This window comes from Tamandua tetradactyla, chromosome 3, assembly GCF_023851605.1.
Source record: "Tamandua tetradactyla isolate mTamTet1 chromosome 3, mTamTet1.pri, whole genome shotgun sequence".
In the NCBI taxonomy this organism is placed as follows: Eukaryota; Metazoa; Chordata; class Mammalia; order Pilosa; family Myrmecophagidae; genus Tamandua; species Tamandua tetradactyla.
In genome coordinates, this window is record NC_135329.1 from 15075986 (window position 1) to 15090692 (window position 14707).

Genomic DNA, 14707 nt, shown 5'->3' on the forward strand with positions numbered 1-14707 from the left:
CAGGGTTGGGGCCAAAGGGAGATGATGGGGAATTGAGAAAGTAACACAAGACAAAGATATAATTAAAGCTGGAATCAGGTGGACTCTGAGCTGGGATGGAGACTCAAAGACCCCTAGATGTTTGGCACTGTTTATTTTATAGGGCTGCGGGATAAAGAAAGTAAAAAATGTAACTAAAGGGGTCAAGATGGCGACTTAACAATGTGCGCATTTTAGTTCATCCTCCAGAACAACTACTAAATAACCAGAAACAGTACAGACAGCTCCTAGGGCCATGTCAGTAACCCAACACACAGTGTACCCCAGTCTGGACCAGCTGGACTGGCTGCGAGCCCCCCAGAACCGTGAGTTCTCAAAGCTGCAGCAACCGGTGCCCCTCCCCCACAGGCTGCTTCCCAGAGGGGAAAGTAAAGGAACTTTACCAGCAGCAGAGACTGAGCACAATCAAATGCCAATTGTGGAATTAATTAACAAATTCTGACTACTAAAACTAGGCCCCCAGCTTAGGTGAACCTGGTCAAAGCGGAGGTTGCTCATTTTTGCCCCGGCACCAAGGGGGCAGGGCTGACAGGAAAAGGGAAAAAAAAGAGAAGGAAACAAAGGTTTTTGTGGTTGTGTTTCTACAAAGGCTTGATTGCCTTTGGATATAGCGGCAGGACTTCTCAGGCTGCAGCTGCTCCAGGCACAGGCAGAAGTGAGCTCTTTTGGAGGCTTGTCTGGAGCCTATGGCTTCCCCAGGGGAGAGGTGAAGCCCATATACTTCTTGGCTGACATTTTCCCTGCATGTTAATGATATCCTCCCAGTATCTTCTAGCCTCTGTTGTTTTTGATGAGAAGTCAGCTGTTAATCTTATTGATGTTCCTTTGACTGTGATGTGCCGTTTTTCTCTTGCTGCTTTGAATATGTTCTTTTTCCTTGGCTTTCAAAATTTTTACTGTGGTGTGTACTTTTTTGTGTTTATCCTACTTAGAGTTCATTGGGTTTCTTGATTCATAAACATTAACCTAAGTGTTTTTCATCAAATTTTGGGTGTTTCCAGACATTATTTTTTTCAATATTTTTTCTGCTTCTCTTTTTCCATTCTTTCAGTTACTCCCATTACATGTATGTCAGCACCCTTAATAGTGTCCCATATTTTTCTGAGTCACCATTAATATTTTTTCATTCATTTTCTTCTGTATTCTAAAGATGGCAAAATCTCTAAATCTGTCTCTGAGTTCACTGATTTTTCTTTGGTCAGATCAAATCTGCTGTTGAGCTCCTCTCCTGACTTTCATTTCAGTGAATATAATTTTCAACTCCGTAATTTCCATTTCTTTCTTTTTTGTAATTTTCATCTTTATTAATATTTGATGATATTTGATGGCACATATTTGATGAGATGTTGACATTTGATGAGAGACATGTATTTGATGAGACATTGTTATCACAGTCATCACACCTTCTGTTCTAATTTGCAAGCTCTCAGAATGCAATATACCAGAAATGGAATGGCTTTTACAAAGGGGAATTTATTAAGTTGCTAGTTTACAGTTCTAAGGCTGTAAAAATGTCCAAATTAAAGCAAGTCTATAAAAACGTCCAAATTAAGGTACCAACAAGAGGTTACTTTCACTCAAGAAAGGCTGATGAAGTTCAGGGTTTCTCTCTCAACTGGACAGGCACATGGGGAACATGGCGATGCCTGCTAGTTTTCTCTCTAGACTTCTTGTTTCATGAAGCTCCCCCAGGGGCATTTTCCTTCTTCATTTCCAAAGGTCTCTGGTTGCGTGGGCTCTCACGGTTCTTGTGGCTCTGTTGCTCTGTCCAAAAATGCTTCCTCTTTTAAAGGATTCTGGAACGCTAATCAAGACCCACCTGGAATGGGTGGAGTCACATCTCACTCTAATCAAAGGTTAATATCCACAATTGGGTGAGTCAGTACTTCATGGAGATAATCTAATCAAGTTTGGACCTGTGGTGCTGAATAGGGATTAAAAGAAATGCTGCCTCCACAAGATGGATCAGGATTAAAACGTGGCTTTTCTGGGATACATAATCCTTTCAAACTTCAGTATGGGCCACACATTCCTGTTTCTTTGCATGTCTCTAATATTTTTTTGAAAGTTGCTCATTTTAGATGATATGTTTTATCAACTCTGGGTACTAATCAATCGCATCCCAATCCTAGAATTTTGCAGAGTTTGTTTGACTATTTCATTCAGGTGCCCCTGCTGTCATGCCTCAGAAGGCACAGCTTTGGGCATGTGCACTCTGGGATGACAATGATTTTAGCAGGGCTTACTTTGTCTCTTTTTTTTTGATATCTTCATTGAGTCTGCCTCTGTTGTTAACCTCCACAAATTGCTGGTTGATTGCTTTATTTTTTCCAGCAATGTGATGGGGCATAAATTGCTTTATGGTCCGATCCAATTAATTTTAGGCTGAGAAGCAGAATGAAAAAAATGAAGAGATACTCAGATAAGTGTGAGACACAAGTGCACCAACATACATATGATGGGGGTACAAGAGTAGATGAGAAAAAGATGTAGAAAAAGTGTTAAAGAAATAATTGCTGAAAACTTCCCAAGTTTGTTGAAAAACAATAACTTACACATCCAGGAAGCTCAATCAACTGCAAAGAGTTCCATAAAAAGATACATTATAATAAAAATTTAAAAGACAAAGACAAGGAGAAAATCATGAAAGCAGCAAGAGAAAAAGACTTACTTACAAAGAAATCCCATTAAGATGATCTTCTCAGTAGAAGCAATGGTAGCCAAAAAGCAGTGGGATAACATTCAAACTGCCTAAAAAACAACAACAGCAAAACTACATTTCAAAAAAAAAAGCAAATAAAGGGCAGGCCATGGTGCCTCAGGAGATGAAGTTCTCACCTGCCATGCCATAGACCTGTGTTCAAAACCCAGTACCTACCCATGCTTAAAATAAATAAAAATAAATAAATAAATAAATAAATAAAAGCAAATAAAGACCTTCCCAGGTCTTTATGAGAGAAAAAATGAGAGAATTTGTTACCAGTGGACTTGCCTTACAAGAAATACTTAAAGGAAGTATTCGGGCAGAAAGCAAGTGTAATTTGAATATACGTGAAATCTTTGGTAATTTGAATCTACCTGAAAAAGCAAAGAGGACCAGCAAAAGTAAATATGCTATTATAAATGACATATTTTCTCCTTTCTTCTCTTAACCTATTAAAAAACACGATTGTATAAAATAATATATATTTAGTGTATTGTTGGGCTTGTAGCATATAGACATGTAATGTAGATGTAGCATATTTGTCAATAACAGGGCGGGAGAATTTGGTGGGAGGAAGCCTGTAATAAGTTGAGGAAATGATGACAAATGGTAAAGTAAATAGTCACAACAATGTATCATTTGGATTATAATATTAATAGATGTAATATCTATTACAGTAACACCACAAAAAGTGATAAATGGGATAGAACAGTACCAAATGAACATTTGCATATATTAATAGAATTAATCTAGTACTTGGAGACAGGGATAATGCCACACATAATTTGGTATTCCAAGTCTAGTGCCAAGGTAATAGGCATGCAAATAATAATTTAAATTAAATTCAAATGATGTGATAGGAATAAGTCATGCCCATTTAAAAATGAACAGGCATACTGTACTTTCGCTTCAGATCATATAAATCTTTCACCTTTTACTAAAGATTTCCATGGAGAGGAACAACTCTGAGTTTGTATCCAATTTTTTGAGGCCTTGCGTTTTGCAGGGCTTAAAAGAAAAGAAATGAACAGGCAATACCAATTATGCAAACTCAATAATTAATTTAAAGCATAAAATATATTTCCCTTTTGGTTACTTGATTAAACAACAGAGATTTTTTTGTAGAGCCATGAACAAACTTTTAATAATTATCACGCCTTATGTGACATAAAATAGACTTCAAAAATGTGTTCAGGTCATAGACAATCATGAAGTTATTGTACATTAAGAGAAATACAATAAATCCTAATATATTTATTTCTAGTACTTTTATATAATTTGTCAAAAGAAATTTTAAAAGTTTATGAATAGATTTTATGGTATGCCAGTTTGAATCTGTGGTGTACCCCAGAAGAGCCTTGTCCTTTAATCTTCATTCAATATTGGTGGGTGGTAGCTTTTTGATTATCCATGGACATGTGACCCAGCCAATTGTGGGTGGTAACTTTTGATTAGATGATTTCCATGGAGCTGTGTCTCCACCTGTTCAAGGTGAGGTTGCTTACTGGAATCTTTTTAGAGGGATCCATGTTTGAAAAAGCTTCCGAGCCAGGAGAACTCATGCAGCCAGAGACCTTTGGAGATGAAGAAGTAAAATGCCCCCAGGGAGCTTCATGAAATAAGCAGCCTGGAGAGAAAGCTAGCAGATGTCACCATGTTTGCCATGTGGCTGAGAGAGAAACCCTGAACCTCCTCGGCCTTCTTGAACCAGGGTATCTTTCCCTGGATGCCTTAGATTGGACATTCTGTAGCCTTGCTTTAATTTGGACATTTTCACAGCCTTAGAACTATAAACTTGCAATGCATTAAATTCCGCTTTTAAAAAAGCTGTTCCATTTCTGGTATATCACCTTTTGGCAGCTAGCAAACTAGATAGCTTTTGGTACCAAAAACTAGCTAGATTTTAGTACCAGAGAAGTGGGATGCTGCTGTGGTTTGCATATACCAAACATGTGGCTTTTTAAATGGATCAGGGGAAGAGTTTGGAAGAGTTGTGAGGAACTTGATGGAGAAAGCCTAGAATGCTTTGAAGAAACTGTTGGTGGAAATGTGGACTCTAAAGATACCTCTGATGAAGCTCTGGACAGAACTGAGGTGTGTGTTATTGCAAACAAGCTGATCCTTGTTTTAAAATGGCAGATAATCTGGCAAAGTTGACTAGTAGCTTTGGCTGGAAGGCAGAGTTGAAAAGCCATGAACTTGGACATTTAGCAGAAGTTATTTACAAATTAAATGTGGAAAGTACAGCCTGGTTTCTCCTTGCAGCTTATAGTGAAATGTGACAGGAAAGAAATAAGCTGAGAACTGAACTCTTGGGAACAAAGAAACCAAAAATTGATGTTCTGGAAAATTCTGGGCTTCCAGGAAGGGAGACTCCAAAGAATAGTGAGGATCTAACCGTATGGGGAATAAGCCAGCCATTTCAGAAAACACCAGGATTGGAGGCAGAGTTATCCAGGAAGGATCTGTGGAAACACCTTCTGTCTGGTGGGCATGATCCTTGCATAGTACATAGAAAGAGTGCTGTGGGACCTACATAAATGAGCTGCTGCCAGTCTGGACTAAAAGTTTCAGAAAGGGGACAAAGTGAAGGTAAAAGTAACTGCAGAGGCAGAACTATGGAACCTGAGGTCTGAAGTCAAGAAGCACACAGGTCAGGAAAGCAGACCCATCCCAGCACTTGGAGAGGGTGAGTTTGCCCTAAGCAGAAGATGGGCCATCCACTTCATTGCAGTGGAGGAGTCGTGTCGCCTCAGGCCTTGGAAAGGGTGGAGCACATTCCTTGGGGATTGGGGAGAGCCTGGCTGCCCCCACATGGAGGGGTTGAGTGTGTGCCCCGGAGATGGCAGAGAGCCCGGGTGTGGCCCTGATGCTTGGAGAGGGTGGAGCCGAGAAAAAGGTCGTCTCCCCAGTGTCCCCTAAAGTTGCATACGGACAGAGGGTGGGACTCCATGTTGGAAAGGCGAGACTGCCACTTTCTGAAGCCCAGTAGTTAAATGACTCTCAGACTTTGAAATCTAATGGACTTTGTCTTGCAGGTTTTTGAAACTGCTTGAGTCCAGTGACCCCTGTGTCCTTTCCAGTTTCTCCCCGTGGAAATGGAAGTATTTATCCTATGACTGTCCTCCTTTGTTTGTTGGCAGCAAATAGTTTGTTCTGAGTTTTGCTGGTCCAGAGCCAGAGGAGAATTTTGCCTTTATGACAGACCATGCCTGTAGCTGACTTTGATGAGCTTTGATATTGATTCTGGCTTTGTATTGTATTGTGTTGTTCCAGAAATGGTTTAAGGCTTTCTGATATTGTGATGGAATGAACGTGTTTTGCATTTGGAAAGAACATTTCTTTTTGTATTTTTACAAGATCATTTCATTAATGGTGATTTCTTTTTCTTCGTATGATACTTAACATACTGAGAGATTGAAACACACACACACACATTTGGATTTTGCTTTTTATTTGGTCTCCTTAACCAAAGATTTTCGGAAGAAACGAACTCATCTACAAAGGAAGAGCTTAGATTTATTTATTTATTTATTTATTTATTTATTTTCTGCAGTACCACTTAAGGTATGTATGTATGGTTTGGCTTAAGGCTTAAAGTAGAAATGCCGGGATAGATATGGATAAAATAGGTCATTACTACTAAAGTCTTGTGAATTTTTATTTGTATGTCTTCCTTCACTATAGTAACTCAGCCTTTGTGTCACAGAGCTAAAACGGGGGAAATTAATATTACAAAGAACTTGACCAGCAAATGGCTTATCTTACTGGGAAAAATATGCCTCGATGTTACTGTTGGGAGCATTGAAGATTTTGACCTTCGCGGACATAAAGCCCGTGTGCACAGAAGTGCGGGCTCCCGGGTGGCAGTGGGGAGGCGCGGCGTGGGGGGCGCCCCGCTCGCCCGGCCCGCAGTGGGGAGCTGAGCCCTGCGCCCGCGAGCCGCAGCCGTTGTCGTCCCCAACAGTCATCGCTGCGGCGAGGCCGGCCGGCCACGCTATGCTGTCTCTCTTGCTGTTCCTCGCAGGTCTCGGCCAGCTGACCTCCGCGGGTCACGGTAAGTGGAGATTTCCGCTCGGTGGAGAGCCCTTCGCGGCGCCCCCAGCGGCTGTTGCAGGAGCCCAGGCGGGCAGGGGAAGCCCGGTGGCTCCCCGCGCCGCCCCTTTCCACTTCCCGAGCCCCGGAGGGGACGTGCTGGTGGCTGGGCCCTGGGGCTGCAGAGCTCAGAGCAGAACTGGGACAGTTGTTCCTCACTGACCGTGCACTAGAGGGCGCACAGCTCCTGGGGGCAGGAGGGAGCCCGCATGGGGTGCCGAGATGTGTTGCACGCACATCGTCACGCACTCAGGGCTGAGGGGAAGGAGCCCAAAGAGTGGCTCAGGACAGGGGAAGAGGAATTCTCCTGCTTCTAGAGGAGCCTCTCCTGTTCTTTGGCGTGTGTGCGTGTGCTGGGGTTTGGAGGATGAAGAGAGATGAGAGATGAGGCACAACTGCAAGAGTGAGAATGTTCTATACGTTTTGCTCACTACAGATTCTCAAACACCATCCCTGCAAATTACAGTCCCACGGAAGCTTCCAACAAACACCCGTGATGGCGACGTCTCAGAAACGCATGTAATTAACCAATCGCTTTCCTCATCATATATGCGCGTGTTATTATATGGCTCAAAGCAATTTATACATATCTCTCCATTTATGAAATTATGTTTGTGCTCATAGCTACCGTGTTAAAGGGCCTTATTGTCTGAAGGAGAGCCCCAAGTATGCTGATACTTATTTTTTTCATTTCCCAAGTAATATGCTAATATTAAGAAAATATTTAAAAATGCAGACAAAAAAAAGCTACAGATCTTTATCACACAAAGTGGCATATAGAGTGACATGTAGAGATATAGAGTTTTATCCTCTGTATAAAAGTATGCACATGTACATATTCATTTTCATAGAAATGAAGTTATACAAAATTATTTTGTAACATGATTTAAAAACAATATATATAAAAACTTCATGCCTACGCATGATATATGTATGCATAAATCATTTGTGAGAATGAAAGTTCATTATTTTAAATCTGATTAAAATAGCAGCGTGTGTACATTTAAAATTAAATATAGACAGTACAGAGAGTTTTGATGAAATAAAAAATTCACCCTGTTTGTGATTGTAACCTATATTAAATTTGAGTGAAATGAATTTTTGGAGACACTTACAGGCACACACACACACACACACACACACACACACACACACACACACACACATAGAAACATTTAAGATTGTGAGTGTCCATATTGGCCTCATTTTTTTATAAAGTTGAGGCCACAGGTTTGACATTAAATATGGTTCTTTGTCATCCTTTTTTATAGCTGCATTGTATGAATGTTTTAAAATATTTTACCAATTGTTAGACACATAGATCATTTTAAATAAACCTTATTGGACAATCATGTCCATAGGATCAATGTATAAGTCACTTTTTAATTTTGGTAAATATTGTAAAAACATCTTTCAGAAAGGTCGCATTTTATTAGGCTCTCTAACAAACAATGCTGATGATGGCCGTCTTCCCAAACCCTCACTGACATTGGTCCAATCAATCTATCCATCTCCAGTATGTGAGCGTTGTGATGAATGTTTCATTTTTAAGTTGGTATTTTTAAAGTGTTAACAATGGCAAATCTTTATATGTTGGCTATTTGAATTATTTTGTTAATTTCTTTCTTACTGATTTTGACATCTATTTTTATAAGAATTAGTAGTTTTGAGTAGGATACTTTGTCTTCAAGGAGGAGATATTTTGATGTAAAGACATACAGGGATCTCATAGGAATCCAAGCATTGAAACTTCAGTAGCAAAATCTGAAGGGAATATGAAATACAGATTTGTAGGGACAGACTGTTCTGATTCGCTCACTTACTGGCACTAAAAAATCCAATGATTATATGTTTATAAAAGCTTATGAAAGTTTTGCACCAAAAATCTAAATTTCCAGAAACTTTAAAATATTTAGGAGAGCACAAAATACATTGTGAAAATACTAAGCAAAAGAAAACCTGGATATCCATAATAATATCAGGGAAAAAACCCAACGGAAATTAGATGAATACACATACACACATTATGACGGATAAGATCATTATCTGATAAAATATTAAGATGGAAATGGATTGAAATAAAGGAATGGTGGAAGGTATTTCATGAATATTCTAATCATAAGGACACAGGAGTGGCTAAAGTAATATAAAAGAAAGTAGACTGTAGGACAAGGACACTTCCATGGAATAGAAGAGCTTCTTGTAAGATAAAAAGTATATTTCATTGAGAAGACATAATATCTAAAAAATATTTTCCATTTAATAAGAGTGCCTCCGTGTTAGTTTGCAAGCTTCTGGAATGTGATATACCAGAATTGGAAAGGCTTTTAAAAAGGGGAATTTAATAAGTTACGAGTTTACAGTTCTAAGGAAGTGAGTGCCCAAATTAAGGCACCAATAAGAGGTCACCTTCACTCAAGAAAGCCTGATGGGTCAGAAACACCTCTGTCAGCTGGGTAGTCACATGGCTGGCATCTGCTGGTGTCTTGTTCCTGGGCTCCGTTGCTTTCAGCCTCTGTTCTTGTGGGGATCCCTTACTCTGCTTCTCCAGGGCTAGCTTTCATCTCTTGGCTGCGCTTAGCTTTCTCCAGATTCTGGCTTGTTTAATGTCTCATGGTGACTTTTGCTGGGCTCCAAGCATCTCCAAACATCTGTGTCTCTGTTCTCTGAAGTAACTGTTCTCCAAGCATCTACATCTGCTCTGCCTGTTGGCTCTGAGGCTTCTGTCGTTTCTGTAGGCTCGGTCATTTCTGTCAGCTCTGACTCTTCAAAATGTTTCCTTTTTTAAAGGATTCCAGTTAACTAGTCAAGACCCACCTTGAAAGAGTGGAATCACATGTCCATCTAATCAAAAGGTCACACCCCTAATTGGGTGTGTTACATCTCCCCGAGATAATCTAATCCAAAATTTCCAACCTACAGTATTGAATTGGGATTAAAATTCAATCTTCCACAAGATTGAATTAGGATTAAGACATGGTTTTCTGGGGTACATAACATTTTCAAACTGGCACAGCCTTCAATAACAAACATGAAGCAAAAACTTACAGAATTGAAAGAAATAAACAAATCTTAATTGAAGATCTAAACATTTCCTCTCTCAGTAAATGATAAAACTATTAGAAAGATATTCCAAAGGGATATAGAAGACTTGAGATACTAATAATCAGGTTGAGTTTAACTGGCATCTGTAGAACATAGGAAATGGATATTGTATTTTTGCCAAATTCATTTTCTGTAGTTATGGCTATTGTTTGTCGTAGAAGTCTGTCCTCTTGGTATTTGCTCCCTTTTCCCCTCATAAATTTCTTTTAACTCAATAGGAAATATTATATCTGATTGTGGCTTGATTCATGAGACCCGTGGTTGTTTAAAACTGATTATATCCCAGAAAATTGTGTTCATAAAGCTAATCCATTCCTGTGGGTGTAAACCTATTTTAAGTGAGATCATTTTATTAAGCTATTGCAGTTAAGGTGTGGCCCAGTATGGGTCTTAATTCTCTTAATGGAGTCCTTTATAAATGGATGAGAGAGAGAGAGAGTGAGAGAAAGAGTCAGAGACAGAAACAGAGGGAGAGAGAGGAGAAAGCCATGGGAGCAAGAAGCTGGAAGCATCAAAACCTGGAAGAGGAGAGAGAGACCAGCGAATGCCACAGTGTGCCTTGCCATGTGATAGAGGATTCCAGGATCTCCAGCAATCGGTCTTCAGGAAGAAAGCATCATCTTAATGAAGACTTGATTTGGAGATTTTCATGGCTTCAAAATGGTAAGCTTGTAGGCTAATAAATTCCCATAGTTAAAGCTATCGTATTTCATGGTGTCTGTTTAAGCAGCTTAGCAAACTAAGACAGATTTTGGTACCAGGAGAGTGGAGTGCTACTATTGCAAATACCGAAAATGGTAAAACAACAACAACAACAACAACAAAAAAACTTTGTAATTGGGTAATGAGTAGAGGCAGGAGGAATTGTGAAGTGACCAATAGAAAAGCCCTAGTTTGCTTTGAAGAGACTGTTGGTAGAAATATGGACCTAAAGGTACTTCTGATGAGAATTTAGACAGAAATGATGAATGTGTTTTATAAACTGCAAGAAAGTCAACCCTTGTTTTAAAAGTGGCAGAGAACTTGGCAAAGTTGAGTCCTGATGTAGGTTGGAAGGCAGAACTTGAAAGAGAGGATCTTGGATTTAGCTGAAGAGCTCTCCACATTAAATGTGGTAAGTGCAGTCCAGCTTCACCTTGCGGCTTGTAGTAAGATGTGAGACGAAAGGGATAAACTGAGAACTGAACTCTGGGCACCAAGCAACCAGAAATTGAAGATTTGGAAAATTATGGGCTTCCAGAAAGTGAGACTCCTGGGTTTAGTGCCATATGTGAAGCTTTAACTGAACATGGAAGAGCCGGTCAGCCGTTTCATTGTGAGTCAGGCTTGGAGATGGAGTTGTCCAGAGAGGATTTGTGGAAAGTTCTTTTGTCTCATGGTTTGGACCTCTGTATACTACATGTGAAAGTGACAAGGTTTTTTTTGTGTGTGAAATCTGTATGAATGGAGCCAGTGACAGCCTGGACTAAAAGGACAGAAAAGGAACAGATTACAGGAAAAATGACTTCAAAGGAAGAACCATGGCAGCTGAGGTCTGGATAAAAGACGTTTTATTGAGCTAAGAGAGCAGATCCACCCATGGGTGTGAAAAGGTTGAGCATGTCCTGACACTTGGGGAGAGCAGGGAGAGGGTTACAATCCCAGTTTTTGCGAATGCCTGGAGGAAGTGCAGGAGTCTAGCCACCAAGCAAATGCTTGATGAAGTGGAGCCAAGAGCTTGTCTATCGCCTCAGTACTTGAAGATGTTGGAGCCTTCACCCTAGTGTTTGGGGGAGAATGTGGCCGCTGTATAAACTCTTGGATTGGGTGGGACTGCCACTCCATCAGCCCAGCGGACAAAACGTCATTCCATAGATGACTCTCAGACCTTGAAATCTAGTGGTGTATGCCCTGCAGTTTTGAAATTATTTGGAACCCATGATCCTTGTTTTTCTTTCAATTTCTCCTTATTGGAGAAATCAGAATATTTATCCTATGACTGTCCCTCCTTTGTCAAGTGGAAGCAGAAAACTTGTTCTCTAGGTTTCACTGTTCCACAGCCAGGGGGGAATTGTGCCCTAGGACAGACCACACCTATAACTGAATTTGTTGAGACATTATACATATTATTATTACTGAAATGATTCAATACTTTTGGATATTGTGATGGAATTAATGTATTTTGTGTACAGAAAGCATGCCCTTTTGGGATCCAGAGGGTGAAGTGTAGTTTGAACTGTATGTACTCCAGAAAAATTATGTTCTTAAAGCTAATTCATTCCAGTGGGTGTAAATCTATTTTAGGTAGGACCTTTTGATTGGGTTACTTCTGTTAAGGCATGGTCCCAGGGTGAGTCTTAATCTCTTATAGGAGTCTTTCTATAAATGGGATAAATACAGAGAGAGAAAGAGAGAGGGAAAGAGACATGGAAGTAAGAAGCTGAAAGCGTGGAAACGTGGAGGAGAAGGGAGCAACCAGCAGGTGCTGCCATGTGCCTTGACATATGACAGAAGAGTACAAACTAGCTGGCAGCCAGTCTTCAGGAAAAAAGCATTGTCTTGATGAAGCCTTGATTTGAACATTTTCACAGCTTCAAAACTGTAAGCTTGTAAGCCAATAAATTAAATTTCCATATTTCACGATATCTGCTTGAGAAGCTTAACAAACTAAAGCAAAAGCATATGAATTTTGTAATTTAAAAATGTTGCCCACAGAACTCCACTAGTCAAATGGATTTATCTGAAAGTTTAGATAATATTCAAGGAAAGATGATAGGTATCTTTTTTCAGAGAATAAAACATAAGTTAACTATTCCCCCAGATCTATTTAATCATTTATGAAAATAAAGTGAAAATAGTGAAACATTGGAAAATATGATCTCTGGAAGGATATTTTAATAATAGGAAAATCTATTGAACTGACTCACTACACTAGATAATAAGGAAAAACAAAATCATTAAATGAGCCCATAGAGAAAAAAATAAAACCGGAAAGAAAATTTTAGAAAATTGTCCACACTAACACACCTACACACACGCACACACACACACACACACACACACACACACACTCAAGTAACCAATTAAAGGAACAGTTTCAATGTAATTTAGTAATAACAACGGGACCAGCAAATATTTAATAACTTGAATATTTTCAAAGTATCAGAATTAAAAAGAAAACATCAAAAACAAGCTGATGCAGCTATACCATTCTCAGTCAAATTTAAGTAAGAGGCACTTCTAGAGATAAAAAGGACATTTGTTATTGAGGAAAGGATCGAATTTATTGGGAAGATACCACCATTCTCCATATGTTTGCACCCTACAACAGAACTAAAAAAATACATATGACAAAATATAACAAAAGGAAAGTAGAAAAAAAGTCAGATCCACAATAACTGTGGGAGACACCAATGCACCTTTAAAATAGCTGTAAGGTAAGGGTGCACGGGTGGGTCAGTGGTAGAATGCTCGCCATTCATGCAGGAGACCTGGATTTGATTCCTGGCCCATGCACACAACACCCCCCGCCCCCGCAAAAAAATATATATGTGTAGCTGTAAGGTTACAGAAGTCTAAAAACACAATGAAGAAACTTTAAAATGACAAAGAGAGAAAAGAGCATACTACAACAAAGTTTATGTTCTTTGCAAATGCACGTGGAGCATTGACCAAAGTCAACTATGGGTTAGGACATAATGAATGCATATTTAATGATAATGTCACAGGTTGAGTTCCTTGGAATGCAGTTGGGTTCTTTGGGGTGCAGTCTCTTGAGATGATTTGTGTGAGGCAAGTTTACTAGGGAGTAAACTCCTGATTATCACCTGTGGAAGGAGAAGGAAGGAAGCAGGACTGAGGAGAGGGAGACACGAGATGGCAATTGAGTCTTAATGTTAAGTCTGAATCTTGGATGCCCATCAGAAATATCAGGAGTTGTGACTTTGTGTGACAAGGATCCCCTTTAGCTGAGGGGATCCCTGAAAAGCACAGAGAATTGATTAGCCACCCGAAACACTGCCAGCAGCTGGGGGTGGAGGGCAGGGTAGGAGGTTGGGAGAATAATTCCTTTAGTCTTAAAAAGGTATCTGTGTTTCATTACTTAAATTTCAATTTATTTGTGCTGGACACTGGAAAGTAGAAAAAGATGGTAAAATTCTTCTTGAAAGATTATTCAGAAATTCTAAGTATGATCTTCATTTTAAATTTAAATCTCAAGAGACTTAATAAGTGCTATGACTGATGAACTTAGTTTTGAAACAGATTTAGAATGCTGTGATTTTATTTAAATTTAATTATGATTATTTCTGTCACATACACCTTCAAGATTGAAGACAATAATATATTTGTATATGCATATGTAATTTTGAGACCTACAGGAAGTGATCTATATGAAAGATTATATATATTCCAAAATAGTTTATAGTAAAATTCTGACTTATTCACTTAATTATTTGGAATTTCTAATAATTACCTGAATACCTTGCTACAGGTCATTTATGTCATCACAATTGATGGGAAAACATACAATCTTCACCTTGAAAAGCAGTAAGTGCCCATTCTTCTTTTCATACAGTTGTTGTTATGAAATTCTTTGTTTCTAACAATTTTCAAAATCACTACTTTAAAATGAGCATTAAAAGAGCATGAATATTATGTTTACTTAACATGTCATATCTTCTTTCTTGAATTCCAAGTGTTTATCTTGAGCTTTTAAACCTAATATTAGAGTTTAGTGTAAATATTAATGCATGTCTGCTAAAAAGAAAATGACTCTGTGTAACC

At 39.1% G+C, this 14707-nt stretch overlaps 1 protein-coding gene and 1 non-coding gene across 5 annotated transcripts in view; both read left to right on the forward strand.

Annotated features, from left to right (window-relative positions):
* The first annotated feature begins 3636 nt into the window (after positions 1 to 3636).
* Positions 3637 to 3753, forward strand: LOC143678345 (U5 spliceosomal RNA). Its single transcript, XR_013173159.1, has one exon. It is a non-coding gene; the product is annotated as a U5 spliceosomal RNA (small nuclear RNA).
* Positions 3754 to 6514: 2761 nt separating this feature from the next.
* Positions 6515 to 14707, forward strand: part of LOC143677056 (A disintegrin and metallopeptidase domain 3-like) — a 78759-nt gene continuing 70566 nt past the window's right edge. For 2 of the 4 annotated variants that reach the window (XM_077152548.1, XM_077152547.1), the window contains exons 1-3: positions 6515 to 6800; positions 7275 to 7357; positions 14415 to 14470. In XM_077152548.1, coding sequence (XP_077008663.1) covers positions 6530 to 6800; positions 7275 to 7357; positions 14415 to 14470 — 410 coding nt within the window. In that variant the 5' untranslated portion in view covers positions 6515 to 6529. Of the gene's footprint in view, positions 6801 to 7274; positions 7358 to 14414; positions 14471 to 14707 lie in introns of those variants that run through there. The other 2 variants (XM_077152549.1, XM_077152550.1) reach the window with 2 other exon arrangements.